General features: G+C 36.8%; 1 protein-coding gene across 8 annotated transcripts in view; it reads left to right on the forward strand.

The window, feature by feature from the left end:
• The window catches only part of RCOR3 (REST corepressor 3), a 26987-nt gene extending 7873 nt beyond the window's left edge, over positions 1-19114 (forward strand). For 3 of the 8 annotated variants that reach the window (XM_030269068.4, XM_072927539.1, XM_072927540.1), the window contains exons 4-12: positions 477-529; positions 2205-2366; positions 2714-2838; positions 4275-4371; positions 7003-7221; positions 8875-8952; positions 9755-9812; positions 15012-15253; positions 15682-19114. In XM_030269068.4, the coding sequence (XP_030124928.1) occupies positions 477-529; positions 2205-2366; positions 2714-2838; positions 4275-4371; positions 7003-7221; positions 8875-8952; positions 9755-9812; positions 15012-15253; positions 15682-16026 (1379 nt within the window). In that variant the 3' untranslated portion in view covers positions 16027-19114. Of the gene's footprint in view, positions 1-476; positions 530-640; positions 769-2204; positions 2367-2713; positions 2839-4274; positions 4372-7002; positions 7222-8874; positions 8953-9754; positions 9813-15011; positions 15254-15681 lie in introns of those variants that run through there. The other 5 variants (XM_030269069.4, XM_030269073.4, XM_030269075.4 and 2 more) reach the window with 5 other exon arrangements.
• The last annotated feature ends 328 nt before the right edge of the window (positions 19115-19442 follow it).

Consider the following 19442-nt stretch of genomic DNA (forward strand, 5'->3'; position numbering starts at 1 on the left):
TCATAGTTAAAATCAATACTGGTCAGTGAAAGCTATAGTAATCTGGAGGATATACATAATCATTGATATAGGATCTCCTTGCTTTAATTTTCAATATGTTTGGGAATACAAGCAGTAGAAGTAGTTCACTTTAAAACTAATGCAGGAGGGGGTTCCAAAAAGGCATAGCCTTTCAATAACCAGCTAGTCTCTGCTTTAAATAAATAAATTATGAGCCTCTGTGGTTTTGTTGTAGTAAAAATGTGAAAGAAAGCAGAATTAGCTTGTGTAAAAAGTTTATAAAATTGAATGTTCAATAATGGTCAGTGGGTTTATTTATTATTAATAAAGCTGTGAGTATATTTAACATTTTGGGGGATCTGGGACTATGCAGTGTGTTAAAGCATGGGGAAACTTTTCACATGTTAGATGGCTAATTCTGTCATAGAGCAGAGCTAAAAGTATTAAAGAGTAATTCTGACATTGCTTTGTTACAGTGGATGAATATATAGCAATAGCAAAGGAAAAACATGGATACAATGTGGAACAGGTAAGTGCTGTGGAATGAGAGTGCTCATTTAAACGATTTTTTAAAAATAAAAAACTATAACACAAGTCTTATTTTTCCCCTTGGTTACCATTAATTAACGCTGTTTCTCTTCAGGCACGGCAGCAAACACTGCAGTTAAATGGATCTGCATACAGTTGTGGTCTGGATTCTCTGCAAAAGATTGAGCTCTTTGTTTTCATGACATGCTCAGCTTGTAATGTGCACTTTTGAAAGGTTTGGTATGTTTCTTGATACACTGGGCATGTCATGCAATTGTGTGTGTATATTTAGCTAAAGAGTTTCTTAGGGAAGCAGCTTACAAATTTCAAGTTTAACATTGGAATGCAAATATGGTACAATTTTGAACCATTAATTGATAGGGATGGCACTGAAAAGGTTTCTTTCATATTGAAAAATACTCACAAACCAACCTCAATTGAGTGGGTTTTTTCAGAGGCAGGAGAACAGATTCAAGTTTTAGCTCCAAAAGTAACAAACAATTTCACTTTTTATTTAACAGCCTTTGATCACCATTCCTTAAAAAGTAAGGATAAAACTTTGCTGGTCTGCATGTAATTCTGTCTCCAAATTCGTCATAAATTAACCAATATATGTAAAAGTGACATTACTTTTTGAAAAAAAATTCTGTACAATTGAAAAGAAGATATATGGTCAGGTTTCAGAAGATGGAAGCTTGCTCATTAACTGCAGTCTGCCTAAGAGGCTGCCAGTGTTACAATGTTCAGAATATATCTGGGGTTTGGTGTTATTTCTTTATTCCTTGACTTCTGTTAGGCAAGAGGAGGAACTGATGGATCTCAAGTCTCCAAGAGATGGATTTCCAAAATAACTTCTGGTACAAAACATTTGTAGACTCCTCACAGTGGAATAGAAATTCTCTTTGCGAGAGGTGCTTGTCACTTGCCATTTTAACAAGAGCAGAGGTTTGCTGTGTCCAGGTTGTTGGAAGATGTGAAATCAGGAGTTTGGAGAGATGCCTGGTGATTGTGTCTGTGCTGTATGAGTGAAACTGAGTGGATTACATTGCCCAATTCTCATGCCCAAATCTTGGCATCAAATCTGCCTGTGATTCTCTGGTCCAATGAACTTAAAATTGTTTTAGACTATTGAGAAATTGAATTATATAAGAAAGTACATTTAAATTTCCATTCCTTATTAGGTGCATGTGATGAAGTGGCCATGCTGCTATTTGTGGATTGGAGAGTTGTAAAAAGACCACTCTCACTTTGAACTTACAGACTTGCATTTTGGATGATCCTCTGGCTACTAAAAAGTATTTTTATTTTCTTTCTTGAGTGGGCTGGTAATAAAGGCCTGTAGGGAACTGTGTAGGTGATATATGCCCGTAAAGTAAGAAAGCAGGTCAGATTTGAGCCTCTCAGCCTAGCTCATGCTGCTCTAGAATTACTGCTGCCATGCCAACCTTAAATTGTCTGGCTTTCATACCATTAAAAAAGTATAGATGTGCCCACTGTCTCCAAAGAGAATTTTTTAATCTATAGTAAATAGTCAATAAAATTGTAAATACATTTTGAGAAGGGATTCTGATAGTCAAATTTTATTTCAAACAAGTAAATTGCCTGTTTTTATTTAACTTGTCTCAACATTTAAGAAAATTGACTAAATCCAAAGAGGGACTTGTTTCTTTTCAAAGGCTCTCGGAATGTTGTTCTGGCATAAACACAATATTGAGAAGTCCCTTGCGGATCTCCCTAACTTCACTCCTTTCCCTGATGAATGGACAGTTGAAGATAAAGTCCTATTTGAGCAAGCATTTAGCTTCCATGGAAAGAGCTTTCACAGGATCCAGCAAATGGTAAAGTAATATTTTAATCAGAATCATTAAATAGTTCAGATGCACTAAGAAGAAAGGCTCCTGTTGGGCTGAAATTTCATGTTGATTTCTGTGTAAAAGCTTCAGGAAGAACCTTGAATATAAGATTTAATTTGATTTCATCATGTCTCTTGGACATACAGCTTTTTCACTCTAATGAAAAGAAGCCTTCTCCCCTTTTTAAAGATGTGTATGAGATACATCCCTCCTTTCAATCTTAACAATGCATTTTAAATATTGTTTAAAGATGGTTATAAACAGAGCAGAAATATAATTCTGGGTGGAATTTTAAATTTTAGAAGTGTTAATCTGTTGATGAATTCTTCTAGCTCCCAGACAAGACCATTGCAAGCCTTGTAAAATATTACTATTCTTGGAAAAAAACTCGCTCTAGGACAAGTTTGATGGATCGTCAGGCTCGTAAACTAGCTAATAGAAATAATCAAGGTGACAGGTGAGTTTTATGTTCTTTAGTAGCCACCAGAGACTGAAATATTCCTAAGTAGAGATGTGGTGTAATTTCTAGCCATTGTTCCAATGTGAACCATGTGTTTCAGGTTTTAACTTGTGTTGTGATAGCTCTGATTTTAGCAAGAGGTTTGGTACCTGTGCTTTAAGAACTTTATCACTCCAGTCTGTGTGAGTTGTAATAGGAGATGGGAGTGTTTAAATGGATAACTGTAAAAACAAGGATTTAAACCCTGAAATCTATTACTGTCTGTGCAGGATGATTTTGTGGGTGTGGGGGGGGGGGGGTTGGAATTGTTTCTTTGTTTGAATTTTTGAGCTAATATGGAACTACAACTGAAAGTGCAACCACTATAAAGAGCTGAAGCAGTTACAATGCCTATGCATTGTTTTATAACAAAAATTTATATAAAATATTTTTTAGGAGACTTAGAACTGCTATCAGAGAGAATTAGAGCTCAGAGTAGTTTTGTTGTCTTGTATAGAAGGGAATACTATTTCTCACAGTTACTATGAAATTAAAATTTTATTGTGCTCAGTATACTTAATAATTAACTTGCACTTTTTAAAAGGTGATATGTGTTGCATGTATAAGTAACATCATCTATGTTTATATTGGAAACTGTAATTTAATATCTATAGAAAATTACTTAACTGGAGCAAAAGGAGTCTTTAATTTTATGTTATTTTCAATAACTTCTGAAATCTAAAGTTCAAATGCTTATTTAGTGATCCTATTTCTGAAAAAAATTGCAAGCTAAAATTAGTTTGCTTTTAATACAGCTGTTAGGAGGGGTTTTGTAATAACTAGAAATTTTAGTTTGTTTTTGCATTAATTTATTCACAAATTATATTGTCAGAATGACTGGATTTGGCTCCAAATTGACTGTTTTCTTTTTAACCTTTTCTCTGATTTAATTCAGCAGATTTAATTTCCCTCCCCTAAATTGCTAGATTTTAAGCACGTTGGTGAAAAAGCAGTCCTGTGTTTTCCCATCATATGCCCTATGCTCTCCACAAACTTCAGCAAGGGTTTATTCAGTGATTTGAAAATTGGTCTATTAAACTAATGGGGCAAATGAAAGGTTATTTCTAGCCTTGGTATATAGTTGGCCACGTAAGTGTTCATGCTGGCACAAGTGGTTGAACTTAAGAAAGGCGACACCAAAATTCTTGGCAGCAGTACCAGCACTGCTTAAAGTAACTTTGAAACTGTGGTTTAGGTTTGCTTGTTTATCATAATACTAGACTTTAATACAGAAAATCATGCTTATAACAGCTGTCTTTTGAAAACTACAAATAACTGAGATGCCATATACTCAAAATAGATAAATTCAAGTAGATAACTCTTATCCTGGTGCATATTTTTACTTGAGTTTAAAAAGTAATAAAGTGACCAGCTTTTTCATAATCTGTCTTTAGTGATGATGACGTAGAAGAAGCTCATCCAATGGATGGAAATGATAGTGATTATGATCCCAAAAAAGAAGCCAAAAAGGAGGTAACAGATAACTTAATGGTGAATGTCAGTTTGTTCGTTTTCAGTGAATGTGTTACTGTGAAGAGTGAGTTGTAGTACAGAGGTTTAGGTTTCAGCCTGCCCAGCTCTCAGGGTCTTTAAGTAGTCAAGGTCTTGATGTCTTCTCATTGAAACAAAATTGTATCCTATATTTTTGCCATTTTGTGGCTGTAATTGCATCTCTCATTACCTCCACCGTGCCCTGAGAGAGCTCCAAGTTTTGTAAGAGCTGTATCTTCTCACAACCTAGTAAAACAGGTTGTATTTGCCCTCCTTCAGTCTTGTTAGCATGTTTACAGTTTTACTGGTTGTGAATCAAAATGATTTCTTTGAATTTTAAAATTAAATTACATTTTTCAAAGAACAACTTTTGTTGTTTGTTCAAAGCCACAATGGAGGTGATGCATTTTCAACTAATATGTGATTTTACTCAGATGCTTCCTACTAATAAATGTAGAGGAAAAACATTTTGTCCTAATGAGCACTTACTGCTAGCTTTACAGATGACTGCTGTTCAGGGTATGTTCAGGTTTTAGGGCTTGTTTGAGTTCTTGTTGTAAACATCAAACTATCTATGAACAAGACTAGAAAAACCACATTTAAGTGTTTAATTGTTTCTCTGATCAACTTTAAGCCTTGGTGATCTTTCTAAATCAGACAGTTAATGCTTCTCAAGAGTGAGAGGAGAGGTTATGCAAAACTTCAGCACTCCCATGCAATGATATCTAGGATTATGAATAAAACTTTGCACTTTTCATGAAAATAATATTGAATAAGAGACTGAGAAGTTTAGCTTCTGTTCTGAGCTTTGCAGTGACCTTCAATGTATTCCTTTATCTACTGGCCTTGGGGGAAAAAAAAGGACAATTATCCCTTTCAGTGAAAGAGTTTGAGATTACTTTTAAACATGGGGATGTTTTATAGCACTTACAACGTCACATGGTCTGATAATGTACCTTTTTACTTCTCACTGTTCTAACAATGTCCCTGCAATCTAATGATTGGAATTGCTGCCTTAGCCATGTCTAAAAAATGGCTATTTTGCTAAATTTACTTGGTTGTAGTTTGAATCATGACATGCAGTCCAGAATGCAAGTAGTGTGTTGATAGACTTCTAGGAAAAGGACAAATAGGTTTGTAGTTTCTGATGAGCTATTTGGATCTGCACAGGATAATTTTGTGATCTAATAGTTCTGGTAGGATTTGCGTACTTTCACTTCCTAAGCAGAATATAAACTGAGTAGGCTGCTTGAGCACACAGAGCAATGGAAACTTTCTGTTACCAGATAAAACAAATATAACCTAAGCTCTCTATCTTGGCAAGACAAAATTATGAGAGAATATTTTCACTTTAAATCCAGATTGAACACACAGGAACTGCAATTTCATACTGAAAGAGCAATGCAGAACCAAAACCCAAATAAGTATAAACAGGTCAGAAATAAACTTAACTTTGAATTTTTTACATGTTAAAGATGTAAGGCTTTACATCAATTTTCCAAGGAAGAGCACATATCTTAAGTGGTTTTAAGGTGGCCTCTATGAAGTCTGTGGGCTGGATTAAGAAGTTACATTAGCTGGGGAAGAGACTGTGGCACAAGGTCAAGCATAGTAAAACAAGACTGCTGCTCTGCACTACTACTACAGAAAATAGTAATAATGATAATAATAACGGCTGCTGCACTTGGTTTTGCAGTCACTGTGATCAAATGACCACCTCCTCTTAACATGCATGGGTGCCAGCAGGGAGGAGCAGTAGGGAGCTGCTTGAAGTAGGGAAAAGCCTGAATTCTCTTTCTGTTCTGGTACTAAGCATTCCTTTGAATTAAAATGTCATTGCAGATAAAGTAATTTTTGTGTCTCTGCTCCTGGGCTATAGGGAAACTACTCAGTTGCTCTGAGGGAGTCACATACAGGCAGAAAGTGTTTAGGTGCCCAAACATACCAAAACAAAAGCTTAATTTCCTCTTTGCCATTCCTTTCCTTTCCAAAGATGCAAATAACTAAGGCCCATGCTTTCTAAATTGCATAGATTTTTATAATGACTGCAGGGTATGTCCATACTCTCCCTTCCAAATCTCAGACCATCTCCTCCCCATCCCCCCGAACCAAACTGCAGTCTCTTTCTGGAGAGTGCTTACAGCAGGGAGACATGTAATTTTGCATTCTTGCCTGGCCTAGTTGACTTTCTCATTCTTCTCCTTTAATATTTTCCCAAATTCTTCATATCTGATCAGAAAAATGTGTGAAGTCACTGATTATTTGTTTTAAAAACAGGATACATACATGTCTATTACTTACCTTCTGTATATGTAAGAGGTCCACAATGTTTGCCCTCTGTCACAGTATTCAGACTGGGATTTCCTTAACATTTACTGCATTTGTGGCCATATTAAAAAAAAGTTTTGAAAACTGGCCTTTCTTAGAGCAATGCAGGCTTATCCAGCAGATGACTGGTATGCTCCATCAACTCATCTGCAAGTTGGATACTACATGCAAAGGAGGATGTTAGCTTAAGTTTTGTTTGTCATAAATATGACATTACAGTGCTATCTGATACTTCGTTCTTTTTAGTAAAATTGTATACAAGATACTGTTATTCTTTAATGATTTATTTCTTGTAAATTAAAGGGCAATAATGAGCAGCCTGTTCAGACCAGCAAAATAGGTCTGGGTAGAAGAGAGTATCAGAGCTTGCAGCATCGCCACCATTCCCAGCGTTCCAAATGCCGTCCACCAAAAGGCATGTACCTGACCCAGGAAGATGTGATAGCTGTTTCCTGTAGTCCCAATGCAGCCAACACAATTCTTAGACAGCTGGATATGGAACTAATCTCATTAAAGCGACAGGTACCATGGGTTATTGGTCTTGGTTTTTTTTTTTTTTTTCATCTCAGATTGTTCTGATTGTAATGGTTTTGAAGATTGTCTGTGAAGATTCTGAAACTTCTTTAATGTGAGTCTTCCTTGTTTTGTTCCACAGTTATCACCACAAATGCTGGATAGTAGCTGTTCTTCAGCTTTGTTTTTTTACGTTCATCTGCTCTTTTGGATAAAATGAATCGAGATTACTTTGTACTTACTTTTAAAAAAGGGTATTAAAGCATTGCTACAGATTTGGGGACAGGAAAAATCAAAGTTACCTTTGATTTGAATTTTTTTTTTTACTTTGTTAGAAGTCTTCATTTGAAAATCAAAAATGAGACCAATGGAGCAGAGGAAGTTACATTTGTTATGCTTTAAATTGTAGCTGTTTTTCTGGATGTCCTTTCCCACATATTATGGAAGTATGAGACCTGTGGAAATCGTGGACCTAGTTATTTCTCTGTTTGAATTGATAAGTTTTCTACTTCTTATTAAATTTAGAAAAGCTTTTTAGTCTTCACTTTTAAGAGGAAAAGTGCCTGCGTCCTTTGCATGAATAAATTAAATTTTGGCATTTAAAGTTGAAACATATAATTATTCAGCTTCTAAGGGTACGGTAGTTAATTGCATGCTTGCTTTCTAGGAGTGATGGGGCTACAGAGTCAAGGCTTATCTTCTGGAATTTTTACCTCCTTATAGAGCTGCCATGTTGCAAAATCATGGAGTGAATAAAGGGTTTTTTCATGGGGTTTTTGCTCCCTTATGTTCTTTTACAGGAGAAATAAGCTTCTTTCTGTCACAGCAGGACTCTGGGGCTAAATAGCATAGGTGGGTTTCACTCTTTAGCCTAAGTGTAGGTGAGTGTCAGCCCTCAGGTTGTGTTTCTCTTTTTTTTTTTTCTTTTTTTTTTTTTTTCTTTTCTTGCAGTGATCTCAGAGATGCAGCCTTTGGAATCTCCCACTGAGTTGTCTGCTTTTGTGTCCATACTTAAGAGCCCTTGTAATAGCTGTGCACCATAGTATGCAAAACTATTTTCTTACCTGTATTCTTATGTGCATCAGTGTCAGATTAAGTGGTTCATAGATGTGTATGTGTACAATTTGGAAAGTCTGTCTTCTTTATAAACTAAGAAATATTTAAAATAATTTCAAGAATCCCCCCTAATTAAATTAGAATGATCTCAGGTCAACAAAAAGCATCTGTCAGAAGGAACCAACTGGAAACATCTCATGAATTTTTTTTTTAGAAGAAGTTAATAAGTTAATATATGCAATACATCTCACATGTCTAAGAATGAAGTTTTGTGTCTAGAGTATTCTTAATTCTTCAAGAACCTATGCATCCTTATCAAAAATTACTTATTTATGAACAGCTTTTAATATTCTTGCAAACAAACTGTTCTTTTGAAAGACTGGCTTAGTTTTGGGGTTTTTTCTCTATAGTTAACTGATGGGGTTTTTTTGGGTTTTTTTTGTTTTTAAAAGTTTTTTTTAAACACTTAAAAGTAGTGAAGCCTTAAACCATAATATTTCTCTTTTTAACTTAGGAGGTACACTTGTGGCAATCCTAGTGAAGATAAATGTGTAAAGTGACCAACTTTCTTTGTGGAGCTGATTAACTTTGTTGTTTTTGACCAAGGTTCAAAATGCTAAGCAAGTAAACAGTGCACTTAAACAGAAAATGGAAGGCGGGATTGAAGAATTCAAACCTCCTGAGGTAAATCAGAATAAATACTGTAAATACTGAAACTTCTAGCCTTGCACTTAAATTAGTGGGAAGCTGCAGAAATGTGTTTTGCTACAGTTTAGTGTTTGCACTTCAGCAGCAGCTTAAACAGGATCCATTAAATTACATGCAGGGGGAGTCTGGCTTCTTTACAAGAAATCGTAGTAGGCGCTTTTTTATGGCAACTGGTTGAAAAAGAAGCAGAAAAAACTGAAATGTCATGTCTGCTCACAATAATAGGGAGCTGAAATTGAGCCCTGATACATGGGGGCTTTTTGGATTAAAAATAGATAATGTAGATTGCCAGTAATAAATGGTGTTCTGTGTGAAAACATGACTATATATACATTTTGGCATCTAAAATGAATGCTCTATTACTACTGAAGTTCTAGATTTTGTTTTAAAATTCTTGTTTTAAAGGCTTGGATATGAAACATAACATGAATGCAAAATACTCTAAACACCAAGTCCAAATAGTTTAGATAAATGTTTACTATAAATTCAAATTCTCTCTGCATAAAGATCATTAGCTTGTGCATAAGTTATTATATAGCTGATACTAAGAATTGCAATAAAACAGAGGAAAAACTGCTGGCATAATTTTAAGCTTAAATCTGTAAACACCATTTCCTCTGCATGAAAACAGTCTTAAACTGTAAATTTATGGCTTATAAGCAAGAGGTTTTTACCTATTTTGCAAACAGTAGTGCAAGTAAAACACATTGATGCTCAGATATTTTGCAGCCGTTGAAACAATTTAATGATCTTTGTGCCATTTTTCTAATTTTAATAGTCTAATCAGAAAATCAATGCCCGTTGGACCACAGAAGAGCAGCTTCTTGCAGTACAAGGTATGTTAATAGTAGCAGCAAGTTGAAATCTCATGCAAAGGATTTGAAGAGATGATTAGCTTATGTTTGTACTTCCCTCAAATACAAAGCTAAACTTTATCTGGTCACCTGGAAAACAGCAAAACTATTGAGTCTGTTTAGGGCATTTATTCAAGCAACACGACACTAGGCTTTCTGTTACCCATGTTAAATTTTAAAGAGAAAAGTTAAGCAGGATTTAACAACTGTATTAGTACCAGAAAGTCCCTTCAATCATCTTCTAAATCACTTTACATTAATTTCTCTAATGTGAAAGACTAAAGCAATAGTTAAAGTAATAGAATTTGAAGCTTTTAAGACATCTCCAGTATCCTAAGGAAGGAAAAAACAGAAGTCAGTCTGCTTTACTGTTGCTTTTCTCTGTTCATGAGGGAATAATGGGCAGGTATCTACCCATTATGCCTTTTAAGAGTGAAGCTGGATATGGGTGCTTGACTAACAGTCTTACTGGGCTAAAACCCGAGCATTTTCTGGTAAGCTATTCGTACAGCTATTTTGCATTTCTTTCATTTATGTGAAGGAAAGCTGACTCTTGTATTAGCTGCTCTGCCGAATCAAGGCACATGTAAGGGAAATACCTGGAGATGCTGTTTTGAAGGCATATATTGACTCACTTATGTGGATCATTTATAAAGATAATAGCTCAGTTATATCTATCTTCTTTATTCCTCTGTATTCTTCACCTTGAAAATGAGAGAGTGAGTGTTAGTATAAAATATTCAGTGGATCAGGATATCAGTGTGAAGTTGTCAGGTATGCCATACCTGGTACTTATTAGTCAGATGACTGAACCTAAAGTGAGGTTATTTTGAATTATGTATGGAAATGCAGAAAGACATGGTGTTTCTTAAATCATGCCTCTCAATTTGCATGCTTCAGGCTTGGATTTGCATCTCCAAACTGTCCTCTGTCCTAAGTTCATTCTCTCACTATTGCTAAATACTTCTGTATTTTGTTCCCAGTTGCAACTGAAGGAGATGTCTCTAGTGTGATAGGCTAGTAAGTAAAAGGCTTGCTGGAAGAGTGGGTAAAATCCAGGGTCATTGTGCCTGCCTTAGAATGAAAGGATTCAAACCACTTTGCTTTTTCATAGTTTAGTTATTGGAGTTCTCTCTAAGCAACAATTTGGGGACTGATAAGAATACAGTTGGTTTTTTGTGAAGCTATGACACTTTGTGACCAACAAGACAAATAAAGTAGAGCCTGAGCAAAAGAAGGGTGAGGGTTGGTGGTGACTCCTTGGAGAGGAGAGCCAGTCTTCTTGTCCCTAGGGATGGTTCTGTGTTTTATAAAGGTAGTCAGCATTAGGGTGGGGTGAGAAATCTGGTTTTCTGGAATAAATCTATTTTCATTGGCATGTGCTTCTTATATGTGTTGTTTCCTCTGTAGACCCTTTCCCTTGTTACTATATAAAATGGAGATGGGAGAGAATCTTAATGACAAAAACAAAGTGTTCTAATTATCCCTCCCTTACTGCTTGCTCTCTCTCCTAGAACGAGAGTGCTCTAAGTATTAACTTCCCATCCCTCAGACTAAGGACCCTGATTTCTTGCTTCAAAGTAATTGCTTGAGGACTGTAGTAGACTCTAGGCATGAGGCAGCCATGCTGTGTTTTTTTCTGGCTTGGTTTTTAGAAGGTAGTCACAGTTGCTCTACTAGAAATTTCCATAACATGCATTAGGCTTGGACTTGAAAGTTGACTTGAACATGGGACATTTAGTTTGTATACTTTAAAATGGGTTTAATTCATTAAATGTATTGGTACATTTTGGCATATGCTTTTAATAATTTTACAGAAATCACAAGCATTAAGCAGGTAGGTGGCACTTACATGACTTGTTCACTTGAATTTGGACAATAACCATGGAAATTGTAAATATAGTCTGCAGTAATATAATTTTGGTACTGTTTTTTGAAAACATGAAACAACTTGTTATCTGCAGGCTAATCTCGAGGGATTGCCAGTTACTAAGGTAGAAGTAATGAGAAAACCTATCTGAAAACAGAGCTGTATGTAATCTTAAAAGTAGTGTAGGTGCCTGCAATAGGGTTATGGACTCAGATTTACAATCTCTGAGCCAATACATTTGCAGTATATTTATCAGTTAACAGTTCAGCTTTGAATAGTTGTTGAATGTAATGGGTTAGTTCATCAATTAGTGTTCTTAAATTACAAACTCTTACGTACAGAAATGTATAAGCATGGTCATATTTTCAAACTAAGATCTTGGCCATAAAACTGCAATTGCAACAATGTTTTAACACGTGATAAGGACAACAACATTTGCATTGAAAAGCAGTGCATGATTTTCATGGCATTGCAGGGAAAAACAATTGGGACAATTGGGATCTAACTCTACATAAGGTAGTTGCCAGGAGCACTGTAATCCTATCACAGTGGAACTGCAGCTCCCATTAACTATTTCTGCCTCATTGTGGTGCTGTATCATATTGCTTTGCACCCTGATTAATATTGTGTTTGCTGTGCTGTACAATATGAAGCAATGTAAACAGCATCAAACTTGGATTTGGGTTTCTCCAAGAGAGACATTCAAGGTGAAATGCTGTAATCAAGAGCAGCTAATCCTTTGCAGCTGGATGAAGTTCTGAAGAGCTTGAAGGATTCCTGTGAGCTGGGCTGCTTTCACATGAGCTGGGAGAAAACCATTCATACATGGGAAGTGAGGCTGTGCAGTCGTCCTTTTTGAGCTTCACTTTCATCAGCCTAATAAAATTACTGAATAACGGATTGAAGATGTGAAATAATTTGGGGATGAATTTGTATAAGGATGCATAAGAAATTTGCACTAGTTTGACAGGGATGGTGACTTGGCAACAACTCTTGGAGATATGCCATCACCTTATACATTAAAGTTTTAGAAGTACACAGTGAATTTTCTCTATTTCTTACGTGGCTTGAAAGGCTTTTAATACATCATTGTGGTAGAACAGTAGTAATAACATTGAAGAGAATCCAAAGTGAATAGTGCTCTGTGTAGCTAAACTAAGGAAATTGTATTTTATTTAGATTTTTTTTTAAGAGTTGGGTTCTTAGTGAAGACAAGTGTGCCTTGTTTTCAAGCTGTTTGCTTGGAAATAGGCTTTCAAGACTTTTTTTTTTTTTTGACAACTTGAGTTGAAGATAACCAGCAGGCTCAGTTGTTTTGTAGATTAGGGGGGAAAGAAGTGTAGCCAGCATAGTAACAGAAAAGGCTGAAATCACAAAAAGTCTATATAACAGAAATGTGCTTTGTTCTGTTGAGCATCTTGTTCACTTGATTAATTGTACAGGATGTTAGATATATTGCAGTGGATGTTTCATGTTCATTATAAATTAGTAAGGGTGGTAATGGTAGGGCAGACAAAGAATACTAAAATACTGGAGGCAGTGTTCTGTGGGCACACACAGCTTTGAAGGAGTGTAGCTGTTACCTTGTACAGCTGATAATGCACAGAGCCAAATCCCTGTCTTTGCTTTGCCTGGATCCATGCCCTCCCACGTGGCTCTGAAATCTTTCCAAGGTTCCCGCAATCAGGAGGGTTGTGTTCTTTTGTACTCCCCAGAAGAAGATACTAAATAATGTAGCTGGGCTCCTGACAGCTGAAACAACAGCTTCAGCTACAGAATTTGTTACTATCCTGGAGGTGAACTTTTCTTTTAAATTGCACTGAGTGTACATTACCGCATCAGAAGTGCCTAATAACAAGGAAAGTAGAAAGGAACAGAACAAACTGAAGGTCACACTCTTAACAATTAAGTTGAAAAGGAACACAGCTTTCAGATTTGAAACAACTCTCACTTTCTGAACACTTTGCTTCATTTTCTGAAGTGAGGCGTGAAAGCAGGCATAAATTTCTTTTCCTGTAATGAGAAAGGATGCCTGTCCTCTAAGAACTGTAATATGTTCCAAATGAGTTTAACTATCAGGACATTCACAGGAGAAGTCAAATTGTAATCTGCTCATGCATAACTGACAGCAAAAAAAAAATCTTCTGTTTATTCACTCTGGAACAAAATTGGTTTATTTATTCAAGTCTTCAAACTTTTTGACACTTGTAATTAAAAATATACTTTGTGCAGCTAAAAGCTGTGTTCTGGCAGGTGGGAGAATTTGAGGATTTTTTTTTTTAAGCAGGAGAGGGGAAGAATTAGACACATACTCTAAATGTAACAAAATAAATAAAATTTGAATTAGAATAAAAATTATAAGTTAAAACTATGGAGTGTTGCACTCTAGTTTTTTGTGTTATATGCAAATGTCGTTTTAGAAGTATTTAAAATATATTGGGATTTTCTTTCAAAGTGCTCATAAACAAAAGTGACTACTGCTGTCAGTACAAAAATTAATGAAAAGAACAAGGCAAAGATCGCCTGTCATGCTGCTTATCAGTAGGGGATTTAATACTGGAGACTTGTGCTGGGCCATCTTATAAGCAGACACTAGTAGCTTAAATATATTTACAGTCTCCAAGGTAGTTGTCCCAAACCCCAGATTTTTCTACCCAGTTTGAATGGTGAATGAAAGCTTCAAGCAGGCTTTGTGAGGTGAACACTTGGCAGTTGCTCTGTGTAGCCTGAGTAGAGCATGTCACAAGTGCAGGAATGAGCAGTGTATTGTGATTACAGAACTGTGCCCCCTGTTCTGCCCTCTGCCACTCCTGCCCCACTGGCTGTGGGAAAGAGCCATCTGCGTGCAGCTGGTGTGGAAGGAACCTGTAGGAGCCATCAGTGTTTGTCACTTGATATTTCCAGCACTTTATTCTGTTTACAGCCATTCACACATGCTCAGTTACCCTTCCTCCCGTCTTGAGCTGGTCTTGGGCTTCTGCCCTTACTGTGGACATGCTGAAAGATTCACTGTGTGTGTCAGAGGCCAGATCTCTGTGGTTTTAGGTTGAGAGGCTTGGTGAGTAAGCCAGGATCTTTTACGAACAATGGGTAATGACTTTTTAAATAAAGTTCTTGATTTGTATGTTGATAGCTGTGCTATTAAAAATTACTTTGTTTTTAATGGAAATTGAGGCTTTCTCCTAATTGAGAAGTTCTCCTAATTAGCGAGTCCTCGGTTTGCAGGTCCCATAGGTTCTCTCTATAAATACATCACACGTAGCTGTGTCTGACTGATTCTTCACAGCTATGTTATTTACTTTGCCTTCCAGGTGTCCGAAAATATGGTAAAGATTTTCAAGCTATTGCAGATGTAATTGGCAACAAGACTGTTGGCCAAGTGAAGAACTTCTTTGTAAACTACAGGCGTCGGTTTAACTTAGAGGAGGTATTGCAGGAATGGGAAGCGGAACAAGGAACCCTGGCTTCTAATGGTGATGCTTCTGCTTTAGGGGAGGACACAAAAAATACTTCTAATGTGCCATCAGGAAAGAGCACTGATGAAGAAGATGAGGTGTGTTTTGTGTACCAGAAATAAGTAAGCATGGGTTGAGGAACAGCATTTTATTTAGTGATAAAATATAAGGTTAACTGGTGTGGAGTGGCAAACCGCATTCTAAAGAATGATGATGAGCTTGCATAGAACTTCAGCCAATGTCGTTAACCAGCCGGGAGCAGGACTGCACCTTTGATAGTGACGATCACGTTACTGTTTTAGCGTTAAAATACACTTCTTGTTCTAGAAGAAGACTTGCTTTGTAAAAATTTTTAGTTCTGCTGTCTGTAATGTTTTGGTTGATGATTTCTTTTCAGTAACTTCTCAGTTCTTTGGTTTTATTTTTTTAAATGCTGTTTCCTGTGTAGTGGCCAGTGGCAGCCCAACCGCGTCATGCCCAGGCCGGGACGGCCGTTCACACAGTCTTGTCTTTGTCCTTTGTGCAGGCACAAAGCACTCCGGCCACTCAGTGTTTAGGCCCTTCACCTCCAGCACACGCATCTGCTCCAGCACCTGCCGCTCCCATGGCAACTCTAAATCAGCCGCCCCCGTTACTCCGTCCGGCGCTTCCCGCTGCTCCTGCCCTGCACCGGCAGCCCCCGCCGCTCCAGCAGCAGGCGCGCTTCATCCAGCCGCGGCCGACCCTCAACCAGCCTCCCCCTCCGCTCATCCGCCCAGCCAGCTCCATGCCCCCGCGCCTCAACCCCCGGCCCGTGCTGACCGCGGGCAGCGGCCAGCAGCCGCCCTCGCTCATCGGAATTCAGACAGAACCTCAGTCCACTCTGCACTGAAGAAATAAAAGCAGAATTATGCTAACTCCCACATTTGAGCAATTATATCGATGTACTGTTTTGGTTTTTTTTTTCCCAAATAATGAAGGGGAGAAAAGAGCAAGCCTTCACAGGTATCAGACCAGTTTTCCAGAGGAGCAAGCTAAGAACTAGAAACGGAACGACGTCAATGACCACCTGTATAAAAATATTTTTATGCCGAAGACTTGTACAGCAGAACAATGCCTACGCTGCAGCCCTCCTCTGTATGAGTAACTGTTGAAGGAAGCTAACTTCTTACATGAATAAATGTTCAACACACCAAGATTTTGTTTTAACTGATTTTTACTCTATTTATTTTATTACAGTTCTTTATAGTCAAGCATCTAATTACAGGAAAGTAGTCTGGCAAATCTAGAAATAGTTAATATTGTAGGAGACTTAAATGTAGTGTTGGGTTTTTTTGTGTGTGTGAATTTTTTAATTTTTTTTTTTTTACCTTTTAGTGAAAGAATAATGGCTTTAGGTTCAGAATGTTTGACCCTGTTTAGACAACAGTAGAAGCGTTTCACACGCTTGTAAAATGTAGGTCTTCTCTTCATGTTTTCCCAGAACATCTTAGCTTGTTTTAAAGGTACTGGCTTATTAAATACTCATCTTTCAGAGTATTCTGAAGACTTGGTGAGCTATTGTACCAAATTTATCAAATTTCTTGCGTGTTCTGCTCATAGAATTTAACTGGAAGCAGGAGTCCAGATTCTTGCTGCAGGCATGTCTTGTAGGCTGGGCAGGATAGAGTGGCAGCAGCTTCCACCACCCAGGGGCATGACAGGACAGCAACCATTTAGCAAGAATTATTAATTTAATGTGTTAATCCACTAATTCTTTTCATGTAAGTACAGTAGAATTCCATTCCTCTGAGAATGACAGTCTGCAGTTCCTGTATGTTAGATCACTGATACCTTGAGTATTAATGAGGGAAGTGTAGAGGCTGGTGGTGCTGGTTGGTAGAGTATCACCTGCTGCCAACCCAGTCTTACTTTTAAGTGATTATCTCTTGACTCCTGCTATATTTCTGGCAAAGTTGATTACTTGAGTTGAGGGTACTGGGGGAAGAACAAATGTGTTTGTTTATTTTATTGACTCAGTAAAACATACATATAGGTATTCATATTGCTTCCAGATTATAGGAGTTTGAAAGAAACTAATTTCACTGCATTCTCATTTGAAACCTTGATTGGGTTTGGTTTGGTTTTTTTTTTTTAATAAAAGCAGATGCCTCTAACCTCCAAGTAAACCAGGCTCCAAATATGAGTAGCACTGTTTGAAACTGTGTGATCTGAATTAAGCTATTGAAAAATAATGCATTCTTGATTATGTAATAATATTCATGTTGACTGTCATACTATTTTGAAAGGGTTTTTTTTTTGCTTATAGCTGAAATGGTGTCTAAAAGTCTTTTTAACTCCATTTTGTTTTTAACTAGATTTGCCCTTGACTAAAATGAGACTTTTTATGCAAATGGGATATGCTCTCCCTAGGTTTTTTTTCACAGATAAATTAGGTGGTCTAATGATCAGTTTAAGCAGGTACATAAGGTCTTTTTTTAATGTGCAAAGGGAAGTTCTTGTACTATCAGATTCTATTTCATTTGAAAATGTAGTATTAAAGTTTGATAGTTGTAACCTGAATTTCAGTTGAAGTGTTGACCTTTATGTTTTAGTTCTTCATTTTAAAATATTCTCAGATCAAACTTGGGAGGTTTTTCTTTCTCAAGAGCTTTCACTGCTGCGCTGAGGTGTTGTACAAAAGATCTTTCTTACAAATTTTCTTTTGCATCAGAGTAGGTGCTTGGCCACTATGTGAGCATCAGATGACCCCCTGTCTAAGTAAAACAGAATTTTAAAACAAGCACCAAGGAATTAGCAGTCGTGGAAACTTGTGTTCTGGGAGTCATGAGCCTTTAGTGTGCCCTCACCAGCTGCACACAAATCTGGCTGCTCTGGTCTTTAAAACCAATACAAAACCAGATGGTACATTTTTATAGTTTAATTGTTAACAGTGGTAAGATTCATCTTCAGGATTTTTTTCCTTCTTTTTTTTTTTTTTTTTTTTTTTTTTTTTTTGACTTTTAAGCATTGAGTCTCCCAGGTGTGTGTATTGTACATCTGCTAATTTTTGTCTTGTCTCTTGTTGATAGACTTCAGTATGCAGAATGTTGGGTGTTACAGTACAGTTGGCCACCACCAACTGCTATGAAACTGTTCAGTACATTGTAATTCCGTTTAATCTTGTTTAAATATTCTCTAACTGGGCAAAGGTGCTGTATTTGAAGGGGGGAGGGAGGGTCAGAGATAGGTAGGGTAGTATTTCTTAATTTACCTACACTGTAGCACACAGTAGGGAACTCCTAGCATTTGTAGTACTAAATAAGTATGTACATAGCAAAATGTCTTTATTGTGTGCTTTGCAGAATATGTGCATACAGTTTGCACGTCCTGTTTTGGGGGTAGGGTTTGTTTTAAGCAGTGTTTGCCTGGAGAGTGATATGCTTGCTGCTTAATCAAAGGATTAAAGTTTCAAAGAAATCTGTGTCTTCTATTTTTATGTACCTTGTAATGGTCTAATATGTTAGGGCCCTTATACTGTGATTCTCTTCTAAATTCATTTATATTTTTTTAAGAATTAGAAATAAAATTATAAATGGTGTTGATTTCAGTGGGAAATTTCTTTTGCCATATCTAGTCTCCTGTTTTGTAATGTAGTAATGAACTCTGACTTCAAGGTTGGCTTAATTTTGTCACTTTAAAAAATGTACAATGTTTGCACACTAACGTTTGGCAGAGAACATGTATCCTACAATGTTCAAAGCTAATGTAACTCTACAGCTTTTTGTACAGTTTATTTTAGTTAATAAAGCAAAATGGTACTAAGAAATTGCATTTTACAAATGCAAGGCATAATCGGAACAACATGTATTCAAGAAACAACACTTGCAAAATATGGATGTACAAGAACTATCAGATTTAATTGTTGCACTTTAAATCAGAATGGGTACAAAGTTGAGCAGGTATTTCTGCATTTAATAAAACAATCACTAAACATTGCACATCATAGTAAAGCAGTTTAATTTGTTGCTCCTGAGCAAAAGGAAATAGGTACTTTTGTCCTTAGGGTTTTTTTCATCCTTAGAGTGTTGGCATTTTTCTTTACTCTGGAAACCTCACAATGCATTATGAACAGAACACAAACCAGTAGCTTACAGATATGGGAGTTTGTGAATGGACAGAGACTAATTGCAGAGTTTAGGGAATAGTTTGGGATGAAGGTTACTAGGACTGTTTTGTGGCTCTTTGTAGCAAAAGAAAGGAATAGACTGAATTTACAGCTGAGGCCAGGCAGAAATGTGGTTGTCAGGCAGAAAAGCAAAGCCAAAC

This window comes from Taeniopygia guttata, chromosome 3, assembly GCF_048771995.1.
Source record: "Taeniopygia guttata chromosome 3, bTaeGut7.mat, whole genome shotgun sequence".
NCBI lineage: Eukaryota > Metazoa > Chordata > Aves > Passeriformes > Estrildidae > Taeniopygia > Taeniopygia guttata.